The sequence below is a fragment of the Salmo trutta genome, chromosome 6 (genome assembly GCF_901001165.1).
Source record: "Salmo trutta chromosome 6, fSalTru1.1, whole genome shotgun sequence".
Classification (NCBI taxonomy): domain Eukaryota; kingdom Metazoa; phylum Chordata; class Actinopteri; order Salmoniformes; family Salmonidae; genus Salmo; species Salmo trutta.
In genome coordinates this window covers 18,055,180-18,070,475 of record NC_042962.1, presented here as the reverse complement: position 1 = coordinate 18,070,475, position 15,296 = coordinate 18,055,180, and the positions used below count along the sequence as shown (strand labels likewise).

Below are 15,296 nucleotides of genomic sequence, written 5' to 3'. Positions count from 1 at the left end.
CTCCCTCTGCCATTCAGAGATGTCCCTACCTGGAGGTTTAAGGCCGGGGTAATAGGCTTCATCCATCTTCTCCGCCGACGAGCAACCTTGGCCCCTGACCTGCCATTTTGTATAATTCTATGACAGGTGTGTAAAAGAAGGCTCGTCGTGCTCGGCCTCTCCAAGCTATTTGGCTATTACGTGAGCAGGAGAGTGTGGATTGGTTCTCTGGTGATTGCAGAGGATGGTTAAGGGGACCTTCGTACCCTCTGGGAAAGAGATGGATGGATGTTCTTTAAACCTCCAATCCTATTCAGACACACAGACATGTGCATGCGCTCACACACAGGCATACTATCTGCCATACTCAAGCATACAGTTATTGATTTTTTTAGAGAAAAGTTGGTGTGTTCAAGAAACACTTTGTAACTTAATATCCATTGAGAGTGGTTTGCGCTTCGATACTCTCCCACCACCCCTCCTTGCTACTTGTTTTTCTCCCATAACCTCCTGTCTTAGTGTAAACCTATTGTGCATGTGTGATGCGGTGTGTGTCTGCGTGTTTAAGGCAGACTCGAATCCCCGTCTTCTACGGCCATTGCCAGCAGTCTCTATTACTCCAGAGGGAGACTGCCATGTCCCAACAGATGTCAAGCCATTCTCGCTCTGACCCTCTCTTCTCCCCCTCCCCTATTTCACCCTAATTTCTCACAATCTCGATCTCACTCTCTCTCCTCTCACTCTTTCAGTCATGACATTTCCCCTCTGCCAGAGAAACTGACCCCTCTTCCCCCCCCCCCCAGCACGGCTGGTGTGAATTTCCAATGTAGCGAACGCGTGTCACTACCCGAAGTCACCGGCTAATTTGATTTCTCTGCCTGGCCAGCCGGCAATTCCTACCCGCTTTCAGCGGACCAGAAACGTATTCACCAACCGAACCCAACCTCAATAGTTCTCCCCATAAATAGAGAGGGGGGGGGGGAGACAGCGGGGAGCAGGAGATGGTAGGGGGGAGAGAGGAGGGAGGGGTGGTAGGGAGGTCCTAGGCCTGTTGTCTGAGAGCGATAAGTGTGGAAGTCGTTTGACAAGGAGGTGACGTGAGATTTTTCTTGACTCGTTTCTGAGTTTTGTTTCCTTTTAACGGGGTGCATCTTTGAAGGACCGAAGATAGCATTTGTTTTGTGGAAATTGCGCCAGCTTTTCATTCACAGGAAGGATGTATTTCTCACTTCTTTTGATCAGTTTCTGTTTCCCTGAGCGAGCACAGGTTTTATCATACGCCATATCTGGAGGATTTACAGTGGGCCCTGCCACGTGTTCCTCACTTCAATCATTTGAAGTCTGGCCTTGATAACACTGAACCGGACCATTCTCACTGCGATAAAAGGCGACTTGAAGAAGAAAAGAGTCTGTAGTTCAATACACACAGAGACGACGAGAGAGAGTTATTACTAGTGGTCAGACGGTGTGTGGGGGTGCCTGTGCGGACCAGTACATGCTTTCATGTATTGGTCCGTGTCAATGTGTGTCTTCCTTCATAAAAGTTTGTGACTACAGGTGTGAGTCCTCATGTTTGTGTGTGTATGTTTGACTTTGATCTCAGTCTCCGTATTTGATTGGTGGCCATGGAGTTTTAGTCCTTATCTCCCTGCCTGCAGTCTGGTCACTGGGCTATTTGTTTACCCACCAACAACCGCATAGCAGCATGAGCCCTACTTTATACTGTCTCTCGGCTTTATCAGCAACTCACAATACACTCCTAGACCTGATAGTCTCTTTGCTTTCTCCTCTACACACACACACACACACACACACACACACATTACTTCCAGCAGCTGATTACCTGCGTAAATAAACCGTGATTTGTCTGGTGGGAGTTTTTTTCTTCTGCAACGCGGGTTAATCGATAAGATTGTTAAGTCTTTTGACTGTCTCACTATCAATTACAAGGTAGTGGGAAGAGGGAAAATCAATGTGTTCAAAATGTATTCCAGATATCCAGCCAGACAGACGGGTGGGTGCATTGTGCAAAGGAAGGCGTTTGTGAAGTCTGAAGGGCAAATGGCTCCTTGGGGGGGGGGGAAGAGGGACACTCTGAAGATGAAATGATATGGGGGAGGAGGTGGAGGGAGGGAAAGAGGGATCGTAAACAGAAGGTCAGCTGATTTGGGCTGTCACCCACACAGTGGCAGGTGCTCCTTCTGGCTGAGATGACGTGTGTGTGTGTGTGTGTGTGGGGGGGGGGTTGTCCCAATAGAATAGATAGAGGTGTATATATTAATTCAGTCGTCTCTGTCCTCATATTTGTCATAGCAAGATGTGACATGCTTAGTTTTGAAGTCATTTTCCGCTGATAGCATATCCAAGTTGAGTTAGGCCATGCAGACCCTACTGCTTTGTACACTGCCTGATAGGAGCTACTGTGTGCAGCTGCCAGTGTCTCCCCTGTGTGGTTGAGATGTTGACCTCACTCTAAATGGCCAATTATAGACCCCCTCTCTGCTGGGTTTTAATAGAGAGACACTCTCTTTCTCTTCCTCCTCCATGCTGGGGTCAGGAGTCATCCTATAGGGCATTCATTAATTATTGTTTTACCGCTGTCTGTTCGATGCTCGGGGAATTGGAAAGGGGCGGAATTATTGCTGTGGTCAGGATATAAGTGAAGTGTACACAACACCGCTCCCGTTGACTGGGAATGAATTCCCAGGTATCTGGAATGCTGGAGTTATTGATTTATGGGTGGAAGTGGGTAAGAGGCCCTGTGGGCTGTTTACTGTCACAACTCCCTTGCTCGCCTATCTTTCTCTCTTTCTCTTTCTTGGCTAACTCTATATTTATCTGTCTTTCTATCACTCTCTTTTTCTCACTCTTTCGTCCTCTTGGCTCTTTCAATTCTGTCTTCCTCTGCTCTCTTTTCTCTCAAACTCGCTCTCTCTTACCTACACTTCTGTCTCTCTGTCTCTCTGTCTCATTCTCCCTTCTTGCTCTCTCTCTTTGAGTAAGATACAGTGGTACGGTTATGGTACGGCATATACAGTCATGGCCAAAAGTTTTGAGAATGACACAAATATTAATTTTCACAAAGTCTGCTGCCTCAGTGTCTTTACATATTTTTGTCAGATGTTACTATGGAATACTGAAGTATAATTACAAGCATTTCATAAGTGTCAAAGGCTTTTATTGACAATTACATGAAGTTGATGCAAAGAGTCAATATGTGCAGTGTTGATCCTTATTTTTCAAGACCTCTGCAATCCGCCCTGGCATGCTGTCAATTAACTTCTGGGCAACCTCCTCACTGATGGCAGCCCATTCTTGTATAATCAATGCTTGGAGTTTGTCAGAATTTGTGGGTTTTTGTTTGTCCACCCGCCTCTTGAGGATTGACCACAGGTTCTCAATGGGATTAAGGTCTGGGGAGTTTCCTGGCCATGGACCCAAAATATTGATGTTTTGTTCCTCGAGCCACTTAGTTATCAATTTTGCCTTATGGCAAGGTGCTCCATCATGCTGGAAAAGGCATTGTTCGTCACCAAACTGTTCCTGGATGGTTGGGAGAAGTTGCTCTCGGAGGATGTGTTGGTACCATTCTTTATTCATGGCTGTGTTCTTAGGCAAAATTGTGAGTGAGCCCACTCCCTTAGCTGAGAAGCAACCTCACACATGAATGGTCTCAGGATGCTTTACTGTTGGCATGACACAGGACTGATGGTAGCGCTCACCCTGTCTTCTACGGACAAGCTTTTTTCTGGATGCCCCAAACAATCGGAAAGGGGATTCAGAGAAAATGACTTTAACCCAGTCCTCAGCAGTCCAATCCCTGTACCTTTTGCAGAATATCAGTCTGTCCCTGATGTTTTTCCTGGAGAGAAGTGGCTTCTTTGCTGCCCTTCTTGACACCAGGCCATCCTCCAAAAGTCTTTGCCTCACTGTGTGTGCAGATGCACTCACACCTGCCTGCTGCCATTCCTGAGCAAGCTCTGTACTGGTGATGCCCCGATCCTGCAGCTGAATCAACTTTAGGAGACGGTCCTGGTGCTTGCTGGACTTTCTTGGGCGCCCTGAAGCCTTCTTCACAACAATTGAACCGCTCTCCTTGAAGTTCTTGATGATCCGATAAATGGTTGATTTAGGTGCAATCTTACTGGCAGCAATATCCTTGCCTGTGAAGCCCTTTTTGTGCAAAGCAAAGCAACGTGATTCCTTGCAGGTAACCATGTTTGACAGAGGAAGAACAATGATTCCAAGCACTACCCTCATTTTGAAGCTTCCAGTCTGTTATTCGAACTCAATCAGCAGGACAGAGTGATCTCCAGCCTTGTCCTCGTCAACACTCACACCTGTGTTAACGAGAGAATCATTGACATGATGTCAGCTGGTCCTTTTGTGGCAGGGCTGAAATGCAGTGGAAATACTTTTTTGGGATTCAGTTAATTTGCATGGCAAAGAGGGACTTTGCAATTAATTGCAATTCATCTGATCACTCTTCATAACATTCTGGAATATATGCAAATTGCCATCATACAAACTGAGGCAGCAGACTTTGTGAAAATTCATATTTGTGTCATTCTCAAAACTTTTGGCCACGACTGTACAGTATTTCTACATCAGCTGTGAATGGGCTCCTGTTGAGCCATCCAGTAATTGCTCTGCTCTTCTAAACACTCCCCCCTTTGATCTGCCGTCAGTTTTGGAGCGCTCCCCAGGGTTTTGAAAAGGTTGCTCACCGATTAGATGGCTGTGTTTTCTTTTGAAAAGGCCCCAGACTTCCCTAACTCCTGTTGAAGATACTTTTGTATATATAGTGTATGTGGACACCCCTTCAAATGAGTGGATTCAGCTATTTCAGCCACACCCGTTGATGACTGGTTTATAAAATTGAGCACACAGTCATGCAATCTCCATAGACAAACATTGGCAGTAGAATAGCCTTAATGAAGAGCTCAGTTACCTTCAACGTGGCACCCTCATATGATTCCACCTTTCCAACAAGTCAGTTTGTCAAATTTCTGCCCTGCTAGAGCTGCCCGGTCAACTGTAAGTGCTGTTATTGTGAAGTGGAAACGTCTAGGAGCAATAATGGCTCAGCCGTGAAGTGGTAGGCCACACAAGCTCACAGAACAGGACCGCTGTTGTGCGTTGCGCATAAAACTCGCCTGTCCTCAGTTGCAACACTCACTACCAAGTTCCAAACTGCCTCTGGAAGCAACGTCAGCACAAGAACTGTTTGTCGGGAGCTGGGTTTCGATGGCCAAGCAGCCGCACACAAGCCTAAGATCACCATGCGCAATGCCAAGCGTCGGCTGGAGTGGTATAAAGCTTGCCACTATTGGACTGGAGAGCAGTGGAAACGTGTTCTCTGGAGTGATGAATCACACTTCATCATCTAGCAGTCCGACGAACGAATCTGGGTTTGACGGATGCCAGGAGAACACTACCTGCTCCAATTTGCGAACTGTAATGTTTGGTGGAGGAGGAATAATGGTTTGGGCTAGACCCCTTAGTTCCAGTGAAGGGGAATAAACTCAGCAAAAAAAGAAACGTCCTCTCACTGTCAACTGCGTTTATTTTCAGCAAACTTAACATGTGTAAATATTTGTATGAACATAAGATTCAACAACAGAGACATAAACTGAACAAGTTCCACAGACATGTGACTAACAGAAATGGAATAATGTGTCCCTGAACAAAGGGGGGGTCAAAAGTAACAGTCAGTATCTGGTGTGGCCACCAGCTGCATTAAGTACTGCAGTGCATTTCCTCCTCATGGACTGCACCAGATGTGCCAGTTCTTGCTGTGAGATGTTACCCCACTCTTCCACCAAGGCACCTGTAAGTTCCAGGATATTTCTGGGGGGAATGGCCCTAGCCCTCACCCTCCGATCCAACAGGTCCCAGACGTGCTCAATGGGATTAAGATCCGGGCTCTTTGATAGCCATGGAAATCACACACAGAATGAGCAGTCTGGCTGGTGGCATTGTCACGCTGGATGGTCATGTCAGGATGAGCCTGCAGGAAGGGTATCACATGAGGGAGGAGAATTTCTTCCCTGTAACGCACAGCGTTGAGATTGCCTGCAATGACAACAAGCTCAGTTCGATGATGCTGTGACACACCGCCCCAGACCATGACGGACCTTCCACCTCCAAATCGATCCCGCTCCAGAGTACAGGCCTCGGTGTAACGCTCATTCCTTTGACAATAAACGCGAATCCGACCATCAACCCTGGTGAGACAAAACCGCTACTCGTCAGTGATGAGCACTTTTTCCCAGTTCTGTCTGGTCCAGCGACGGTGGGTTTGTGCCCATAGGCGACATTGTTGCTGGTGATGTCTGGTGAGGACCTGCCTTACAACAGGCCTACAAGCCCTCAGTCCAGCCTCTCTCAGCCTATTGCGGACAGTCTGAGCACTGATGGAGGGATTGTGCATTCCTGGTGTTACTCGGGCAGTTGTTGTTGCCATCCTGTACCTGTCCTGCAGGTGTGATGTTCGGCTGTACCGTTCCTGTGCAGGTGTTGTTACACCTGGTCTGCCACTGCGAGGACGATCAGCTGTCCGTCCCGTCTCCCTGTTGCGCTGTCTTAGGCGTCTCACAGTACGGACATTGCAATTTATTGCCCTGGCCACATCTGCAGTCCTCATGCCTCCTTGCAGCATGCCTAAGGCACGTTCACGCAGATGAGCAGGGACCCTGGGCAGTAGAAAGGCCTCTTTAGTTTCTTAAGTTTTTTCATAACTGTGACCTTACAGAAGGTAGGCAATTAGGCTGTTAGTGTCTTAACGACTGTTCCACAGGTGCATGTTCATTAATTGTTTATGGTTCATTGAAAAAGCATAGGAAACAGTGTTTAAACCCTTTACAATGAAGATCTGTGAAGTTATTTGGATTTACACAAATTATCTTTGAAAGACAGGGTCCTGAAAAGGGATCTTTCTTTTTTTGCTGAGTATATTAATGCTACAGCATACAATGGCATTCTAGAGAATTCTGTGCTTCCAACTTTGTGGCAACAGTTTGGGGAAGCCCCTTTCCTGTTTCAGTATGACAATGCCCCCATGCACAAAATTAGGTCCATACAGAAATGGTTTGTCGAGATCGGTGTGGAAGAACTTGACTGGCCTGCACAGAGCCCTAACCTCAACCCCATCGGACACCTTTGGGATGAATTACAACGCCGACTGTGAGCCAGGCCCAATCGCCCAACATCAGTGCCCGATCTCACTAATGCTCTTGTGGCTGAATGGAAGCAAGTCCCCGCATCAATGTTCCAACATCTAGTGGAAAGCCTTCCCAGAAGAGTGGTGGCTGTTATAGCAGCAAAGAGGGGACCATCTCTGTGTTAATGCCCATGATTTTGGAATGAGATGTTCGATGAGTAGGTGTCCACATACTTTCCCTCTGCCTCTCACATACTCATGCCTCATTCACAGCGGTAACATTTCATGGGTTGTGGAGAGAGAGAAACATTTTTGTCTCCTCTTCTGTTTCCTGATTGGAATTGTTGGTCTGATTTAGGTTTCATCCTACACCTCTGTCACCAGCGGTTTTACTCTTATCTAATTCATCATTATTCATTATTATTATCCTTTTGAAAAGGAACTTTTGACCCCAAAAATGTTTTTGCTCCCCTGCTTTCCATTGGGACATTTTCAGTAGTATTATGCCGAAGTGCTCCAATTATGCTTTCAAGTATTCAAAGTTGTGTTTTTCTATGCGCAATCAACACATAAAGGAAACAGTAAGCACTCTTCTGCGGCGAGGCCCAATTGCCATTGTGCTCTCCCCTCCTCTGGATTACTTTGAATGTCTCGCAGCATCGGCGGACACTTAGGCTGCAGCTCCTGAATAGTGAAGAAGACTAGATGTGCAGTGGAAGACTTCTCAGGCCTACTATCCAGCTGAGCTCCCTGTCAGTTAAGCCAGTGATTACCGTTTAGAACGGTGACAATGTTACACACAATGGGCTCTGGATTGCACAGTCGTACGAGTACAATGGGAAAGTGCACTGCAGACTTGGAAACTGTGGTTTAGTGAGAGGTACCCATTCTCAATCCTAGCTTTTAAGAGCCAAGTGGGGTCAGGTGAGTGAATGCTGTATAGGTGAGTAAACCATGGAATCACAGATGATAGATGCTTTGTCATCAGCTATGCTCATGTGATGTCAACTGAAAAGTGCATTGAAACTATTGTGCTTATGAGGTGAAATGGAGATATCTGGCACAATTCCACCAGCACTTCCTATTAACAGAATAGGCAAAATATATATTTTGAGTATATTGGAGGACAATTGTCTTCCTGATCAACTGAGGGGAGTTCTGAATGGCCAACAGTGTCCATCTCTGTCCTTGCATTATCAGGCAGGCTGCCTGTACTCAACTACCTAAACCAAAGAGCCACAGACCAATGTAACCCGACTGTCATCACCAGAGACATGCTAGCGTGCTCTTCCGAGACCACTCACAGGCCCTTTGGATATGCATCAAAGACTAGTGGGAACAGAAAATACACTGTTGGCATTTTCAAGTCCCACACCTGCACCACAACTGTCCCCCATTTTTTTCAGCATGGGGAGTTTGTTGTGTGATAGATGCAGCCGCGAGCCAAAGAAGCTTTTAGTTCAGCTCACAGAAGCTCTCAAGCTCTCTCAATCGCATCAACAGTCTAGGAAAGAAGAGAGGATGTGTCTTTTGTGTGGCAATTTTCACCCCCCTTCTCCTTTTTTCTCTCACAATGCTACTCTCGAATACAAAGACATCCCTGTCCTCTTGAAATCTACGTCTTTGATTTCTTAGAACAAAGGTCCGAGCCTTGCAGCGTACTCAGTGATATTAAGAGGCATTTCAATAAAGCATTGTTTTGTGCTTTAATCTTACACTTAGCATTGCGTTGTAATGAGCATGCTTTGGCCTACAAGCTAATGCGGAACAACACGAAAGATGAACGCAGGGTTTGATTCTGACTTGCACACGTGTCCTCCTCACACACGTGCACTACTAAGCCTGTGGTATAGCGTTTCTCCCCTTCTCTTGACATTCCTCAGTTGGAGTGGCTCTAGGTGGGAGGTCAGCCATAGTTGTCTTTCTCCTCATAACAGTGAGTGTGACCTTGCTTTCCTCTCACGGTATATCACCTTCACACATTTCCACAACACAGCGCTCTGATCCTGTGTTTAGGAAATTGGATAGAGAGGTTATCTGCTAGCTTATGTCTGTGTTTTTGGAAAATACTCCTCATCTTCCCTATATCCTACTTTTGTTTAGTAGAAACGGCACATGATTGAAGTTAGATGAAAATATCCAGCCAAATGTGGGATTACTATGGTGGAATCTAAGCCTTGGACAATATTTGATTGATTAAAATCTATATGACAGACAATAGGAGATTAGTGGATTAGTCTGTCGTAATCAGAAAGGTCTTACTCCTTTGGAATGTTGCGCAAAACTGCAAAAGGAAGTGTAAAAATAGAGTAAGAGTGCTGTTAGATATCCTTTCATCCATCTCTTTTGTCTGATCATCTCTGTGATGCATGTAGTTGGCTGCACTTCTCGATTCAGCTGAAGTTAAAAGTTGATGACTTCACAGAGACCTTTCTGGAAGTGCGGAATGTTCTGATTTTAGTGATTAATGCCATAAATCTAAGGAGTGCGAGTGACTGGCTTGTCAGAATCTGATTTCTGACTGTAAAACGCCTTCCCCGAGAGCTTTATTACAAGACTGCTGATTAAAAGGTGCTCCCAGCCCCCTTATTTTAATCTCGGCTCCCTCGTGCTCCGAATAGAAATACACATTTAAAAAATGGACTCTATACTTAGATACTTGGATATTCATATAAACCCAGGACAAAATAGAGTCCTGTCCATGAGCTGCATGTTTTTTCAAGATGTCCTCTCAATGTCAGCAGAAAGAGAAGTGGACAATGTTAAACCACTGGGCATCTCCTTTTCTGTCTTTGTTGCCATGGCATTAAACCTCACAGGTTTTGTCTCTGACCTAATCTTTGTTACAGAGTCGGTGAACATGGAGAGGATTATACAAGTACAATTGAATGGGTTTTGCACACTCATGGTTTCCATCCAGCTTCAATTGGAACTTGGTCTCCTTATCAGAGTCCACCCGGGCTTGCCAAATTGCCTATCTGGTGGCTCCCGTGGTCCGAGAGCAGCATGGCTCATGTAACTCTTAAGTGTTAGAGCGCTAAATTCCACAGAGATGGACTGCCAATTGAACCCAGGATGGAAATGTATCCTATTACAGTGCTGTGTATGGCTGCCTTCGCCTCACATGGGAGAGAGTAGAGCTCCGAGAGAGCAGGAACCATGGCTCTCTTATTAGACCTGATGGGTTCTAGAGGGCCTGGGGTGGCTGTCTGGACAGAAGTGTTGGGAATATGTCCTATTCCCAGTCAGAGTGGGGGTACCCCAAGGATAAGTGGTGGGACCATTACCATTCCCAGTCAGAGCGGGGAGACTAGGGGTTTACAGTGCCACAGCAGGTAAAGGATGGGTAGCTAGGAGGATTTTGATGTTGTTTTTGATGCTTGCCAACATTCCTAGCCTTTAGATAACAAAAAGTTATATTGAAATAATAGTAAAAATGTTTTGAATATGAGAAATAATCTCCATGTTTGACACAGGCTGTGATAAATTAGTGTTGATGTTATTTTTATGATTGACTAACTTTTTCTCCTCCTGTGCCCTTCTCTAAAGACCCCATGCACGGTCCCCGAAGACTGGAGGTGGTGGACATCAAGTCCAAGCAGATCACAGTGCGCTGGGAGCCCTTCGGCTACAACGTGACCCGCTGCCACAGCTACAACCTGACTGTTCAGTACCGCTACCGGGCCGGCGGCAAGGAGGAGACCCGGGAGGAGGTGTGCTACGACACGCTGAGTGTGGCTCCGCAGCACACCATCCGGAACCTGTCGCCCTACACCAACGTCAGTGTCAAGCTGGTGCTGAGGAACCCAGAGGGCATCAAGCAGAGCACGAACGTGGGCGTGCTGACCGATGAGGATGGTGGGTGCTCCGAAAGAGGGAGACAGAGTGGAGGGAAAAAGAGAGTGGGTGGGGGGAGCGAGTGGGTGGGTGGGGAGAGCGTGGGGGTGGGGGGAGCGAGTGGGTGGGTGGGGAGAGCGTGGGGGTGGGGGGAGCGAGCGGGTGGGTGGGGGGTGGGGAGAGTGAGTAAGCGGGTGGGTGGGTGGGTGGGTGGGGAGAGAGAGCGCGTGCGAGAGAGGATGGGGGAGGGATGGGGAGAGAGAATGGGAAGAACAGAGAGGGAAGGAGATGGTGAGAGGGGGGAGAGAGTGGGAAAGGGAAAAATAGAGAAAGCTTCTAAGAATTGAAATAGAGTTGATCCAAATTCTGCCCTGCCAACACTTCCAACATTCAGCCTTTCAAGGTCATCATTGGGGTCTAAGAGAGCACAAAAGCATGAGGGCTTGTGTTTCAATAATGGAAAGATAGTTATTTGAAAGCACTTACATGACCTTCTTTTGATACGTACACCTACATCTACTTCTGTGATGCTTCATTTGTTTTTTTCCTCCTTTGGCGCTCAAGGCCATTTGAAAATTACAATCTCACTCTGCTCCTCAATAGCCCTTTGGAGGTTATTCAAATTGATATCAAACGTTCAAAGGACCTCTAATGGAATTATCTGTATGATAATAAGTTTAACTTTTCCAAATGAGTATAGGAGGTGCATTTAAGTTGCACTGCTTTTCAAAAAGAAATGTAGAAACTAGAAACCTTTGACCCTGTTATGAGTAAGGAAATGGAATGGTTTGCTTTCCTTTCATTTAACTTTTTTGCCAGTGAGTCCGTACATTCTCTAGCTGTCCTTGACCCTAATGCTAGTTTGTTTTGCTTCCGATTCAATATACAATGTGAGGACCCAGAGCTCTGTATCAGTTTACTGTAGTGTACCTACAGCCATGCTGTCAAGCCTCTGTATCAGTTTACTGTAGTGTACCTACAGCAATGCTGTCAAGTCAATAAAATAAAACAAACCATGCTGTGCTCACAACAGCTTTTAGGAGGTTCCATCTAATGTGCCTTATTGAAGTAGTTGAAAGAGACAACGGCAGAACCATGACCGACCTGCGCCCCCATGAGACCTCAGTTGATCCTTTTCACCAAATCGTTCAAGCTTGGTCTGGAGAAAGTTCGCCGCCAACCAACCGCCCAATCTATGGGAATCACGATGTCGATTTATGATGGTGTTAGGATGTTGAAGTGGCTCAATATCGAAAATGGTCGATATTTAATTTGCTCTGAATTTATTTCCCCCTCGTCCCTCTCCTCCATAGTGCCTGGCGCTGTGCCACTCGAGTCCATCCAGGGGAGCACGTACGAGGAGAAGATCGCCCTGCGATGGCGCGAGCCTGTCCAGACCTACGGTATCATTAAGCAGTATGAGGTAAGATCTGGGAAACTCCCTAGTCCATTTGCCCACTAAGGCCCAGCTCTCCTTCTCTGTCTCTTCCTCCCCCCTCTCTCTCTCTTCCTCCCCCTCTCTCGCTCTTCCTCCCCCTCTCTCTCTCTTCCTCCCCCTCTCTCTCTCTTCCTCCCCTCTCTCTCTGACTCTGTTTCTCGCTCTCTGTCAATTCAATTCAAATAGGCTTTATTAGCATGGGAAATGTGTTTTCATTGCCAAAGCAAGTGGAATAGACAATAAGCAAAAGGGAAGTTAACAGTAAACATTACACTCACAAAAGTTTTAAAAGAATAGAGACATTTCAAATGTTATATTATGGCAATGTACAGTGTTGCAATAATGTGCAAATAAAACTATGAAAGGGAAAGTAAAGATCTAATTCTAGGTTATAATGGTGCTTGTACTTCACTGCTTGTCCTTTTCTTGTGGCAACAGGTCATACACCGTGCTGCTGTGGTGGCACACTGTGGTATTTCACCTAATAGATATTCGAGTTTATCAAGATTGGGTTTGTTTTCAAATTCTTTGTGGTCTGTGTAATCTCAGGGAAATATGTGTCTATTATGGTTATACATTTGGCAGGTTAGGAAGTGCAGCTCGGTTTCCACCTCATTTTGTGGGCAGCCTCTTTCAATAGCAAGGCAATGCTAACTGACTCTGAACATAGTCAAGGATTTTCTTAAATTTGAGTAAGTCACTGTGGTCAGATATTGTGCTACGGTGCACTCTCTCTATTTAGGCCCAAATAGCATTCCAGTTTGCTCTGCTTTTTATTTCTTTTTTCTCAATGTGCCAAGTAATTATCTTTTTGTTTTCTCATGATTTGGTTGGGTCTAATTGTGTTGCTTGACATTTGCTCAGGACATTGTTTTCACTGAGGAAATGTAGGAGTCTGCTATTAATGATAATGCAGAGGATTTTCCCAAGGTTGCTGTAGACTCATATCCTACAGTAGTTATTGGGGTCAAATTTTGTCTCCACTTTTGTGGATTGGGGTGATCAGTCCTTGGTTCCAAGTATTGGGGAAGATGCCTGAGGATGATGTTTAAGCTGAGCTGAGGATGATGTTTAAGTATAGCCAATTAAAATGTGTGGTCTGTATATTTGATCATTTAATTTAGGATACCATCAACACCACAGGCCTTTTTTGGGGATTGAAGGGTTTGTATTTTGTCCTGTAGTTCATTCAAGGTAATTGGAGAGTCCAGTGGGTTCTGGTAGTCTTTTTAATAGCTGACTCTAAAATGTGTAATTGATCATGTATATGTTTTTGCTGTTTGTTCTTTGTTATAGGGCCAAAAATATTGGAGAAGTGGTTTATCCATCTCCATTTTGGATAGATGGCTCTTCTTGTTGTTTTTAGTGTGTTCCAATTTTCCCAGAATTGGTTCAATTCAATAGATTCTTCAATTACATTAAGCTGATTTCTGACGTGCTGTTCCTTGTGTATTCTTTGCACTGTTTTAGTGTTTTCAACATAGAGTACCACAGTATGAGTCATAATACCCATAAAACCTAGCGTCAAACAAGGGAATGGTTCCAATTTTTTTCCCACCATTCATTTTTCCCATAGGGGATTTTAGAAACAGTTAAAATAAGGACTGTGTTTCGTGTAGGCTTACCCTTGCATGACGCATTGATAACCGGGTGACTTTTATCAATATATTAGCCTGCATTTACACCCCAAAAAATGAAATGCCAATAAGCTGCTAATGTGGCTATCATAAAGAACTACAAAGGCCACGATCTGGATGAGACTGCCGAATCGAGGCAAAGGTAAGAATCTCTGGATTAACTATCTAATGTTAGCTAAATAATGTAATAAATACATTGGCTAAATATATTTAAATGCCCAATTCTGTTAACTCTATTGTGCAAGTTGTAAAGAAGACAATACCTGTTGGCAAAGGTGTCAGCTAGAGATGACGTGCAGAAGCTTGCAGCGATTTGTAGATTTTCTTGATGTCTACTTTGATGCTAATTAGCATTTTTGAATCTGAGACTAAATAGAGCCAAATATATTGATAAAAGTCAGCTTGTCCGAGAGAGATTTACATGGTTATCAAAACGTAATGCAAGGTAAGCCTACACGAAACACAGCCCTTATTTTAAGTGTTTCCAAAATTCCCTATGGGAAAAATGAATGGTGGAAAAATAATTGGAACCTTTTCCCTGTTTGACCGCTAGGTTTTATGGGTATTATAACACCACCACTGTGAGGCTTTATAATGAAGTTTTAGGCTCAGGTTTGTCTCTGTGTTTTTGGTTGGATCGGTTCCTCAATTCCTTTCTTAGGTTTTTCCATTCTTCATCAAACCATTTGTCATTGTTGTTAATTTTCTAAGGTTGTCTGGTTGAAATGTTTAGATTTGATGGGGAAGCTGAGAGGTCAGATGTACTATTTAGGCTTTCTTCTGCCAAGTTTACCCCTTCACTTTTGCAGTGAAACATTTTGTCCAGGAAGTTGTCTAAGAGGGATGGAATTTGTTGTTAGCTAATTGTTTTCTGGTAGGTTTCTGCTCTCTCTTTCTGTCTCTTTCTCTCCCTCTGTCCCTCTGTGTCTCTCTCTCTCTGTCCTTTTCTCTCGGTCTCTCTCGCTCTCTGTCTTTCTCGGTCTCCCGCTCTCTCTCTAACGCACATCCATCTTGTGCCTGGCAGGAGCTGGGCGGCTTCCATCTTTCATTCACTCCGGCCCTTAATTATCTAATAAATCCAACCTAATAACCTTAAGGCCTGCATGCACTGAGGCTTGTTAACACAATCTATTACCCACTGAACCCCCTCCGACAGCACTCCCAACACCAGCCCAGCCCTGTGCCCCAGAGTGGAGCTCCTAATACAACTGACAAGGAATTAAACAAGTTTCCCCAACAACCA

The 15,296-nt window shown here is 45.2% G+C and overlaps 1 protein-coding gene across 3 annotated transcripts in view; it reads left to right on the top strand.

Annotated features, from left to right (window-relative positions):
- LOC115195565 (receptor-type tyrosine-protein phosphatase mu) overlaps window positions 1-15,296 on the top strand; it is a 310,061-nt gene that overhangs the window by 155,337 nt on the left and 139,428 nt on the right. For all 3 annotated transcript variants that reach the window (XM_029755546.1, XM_029755547.1, XM_029755548.1), the window contains exons 8-9: window positions 10,691-10,999; window positions 12,292-12,401. In XM_029755546.1, the coding sequence (XP_029611406.1) occupies window positions 10,691-10,999; window positions 12,292-12,401 (419 nt within the window). The remainder of the gene's footprint in view (window positions 1-10,690; window positions 11,000-12,291; window positions 12,402-15,296) is intronic.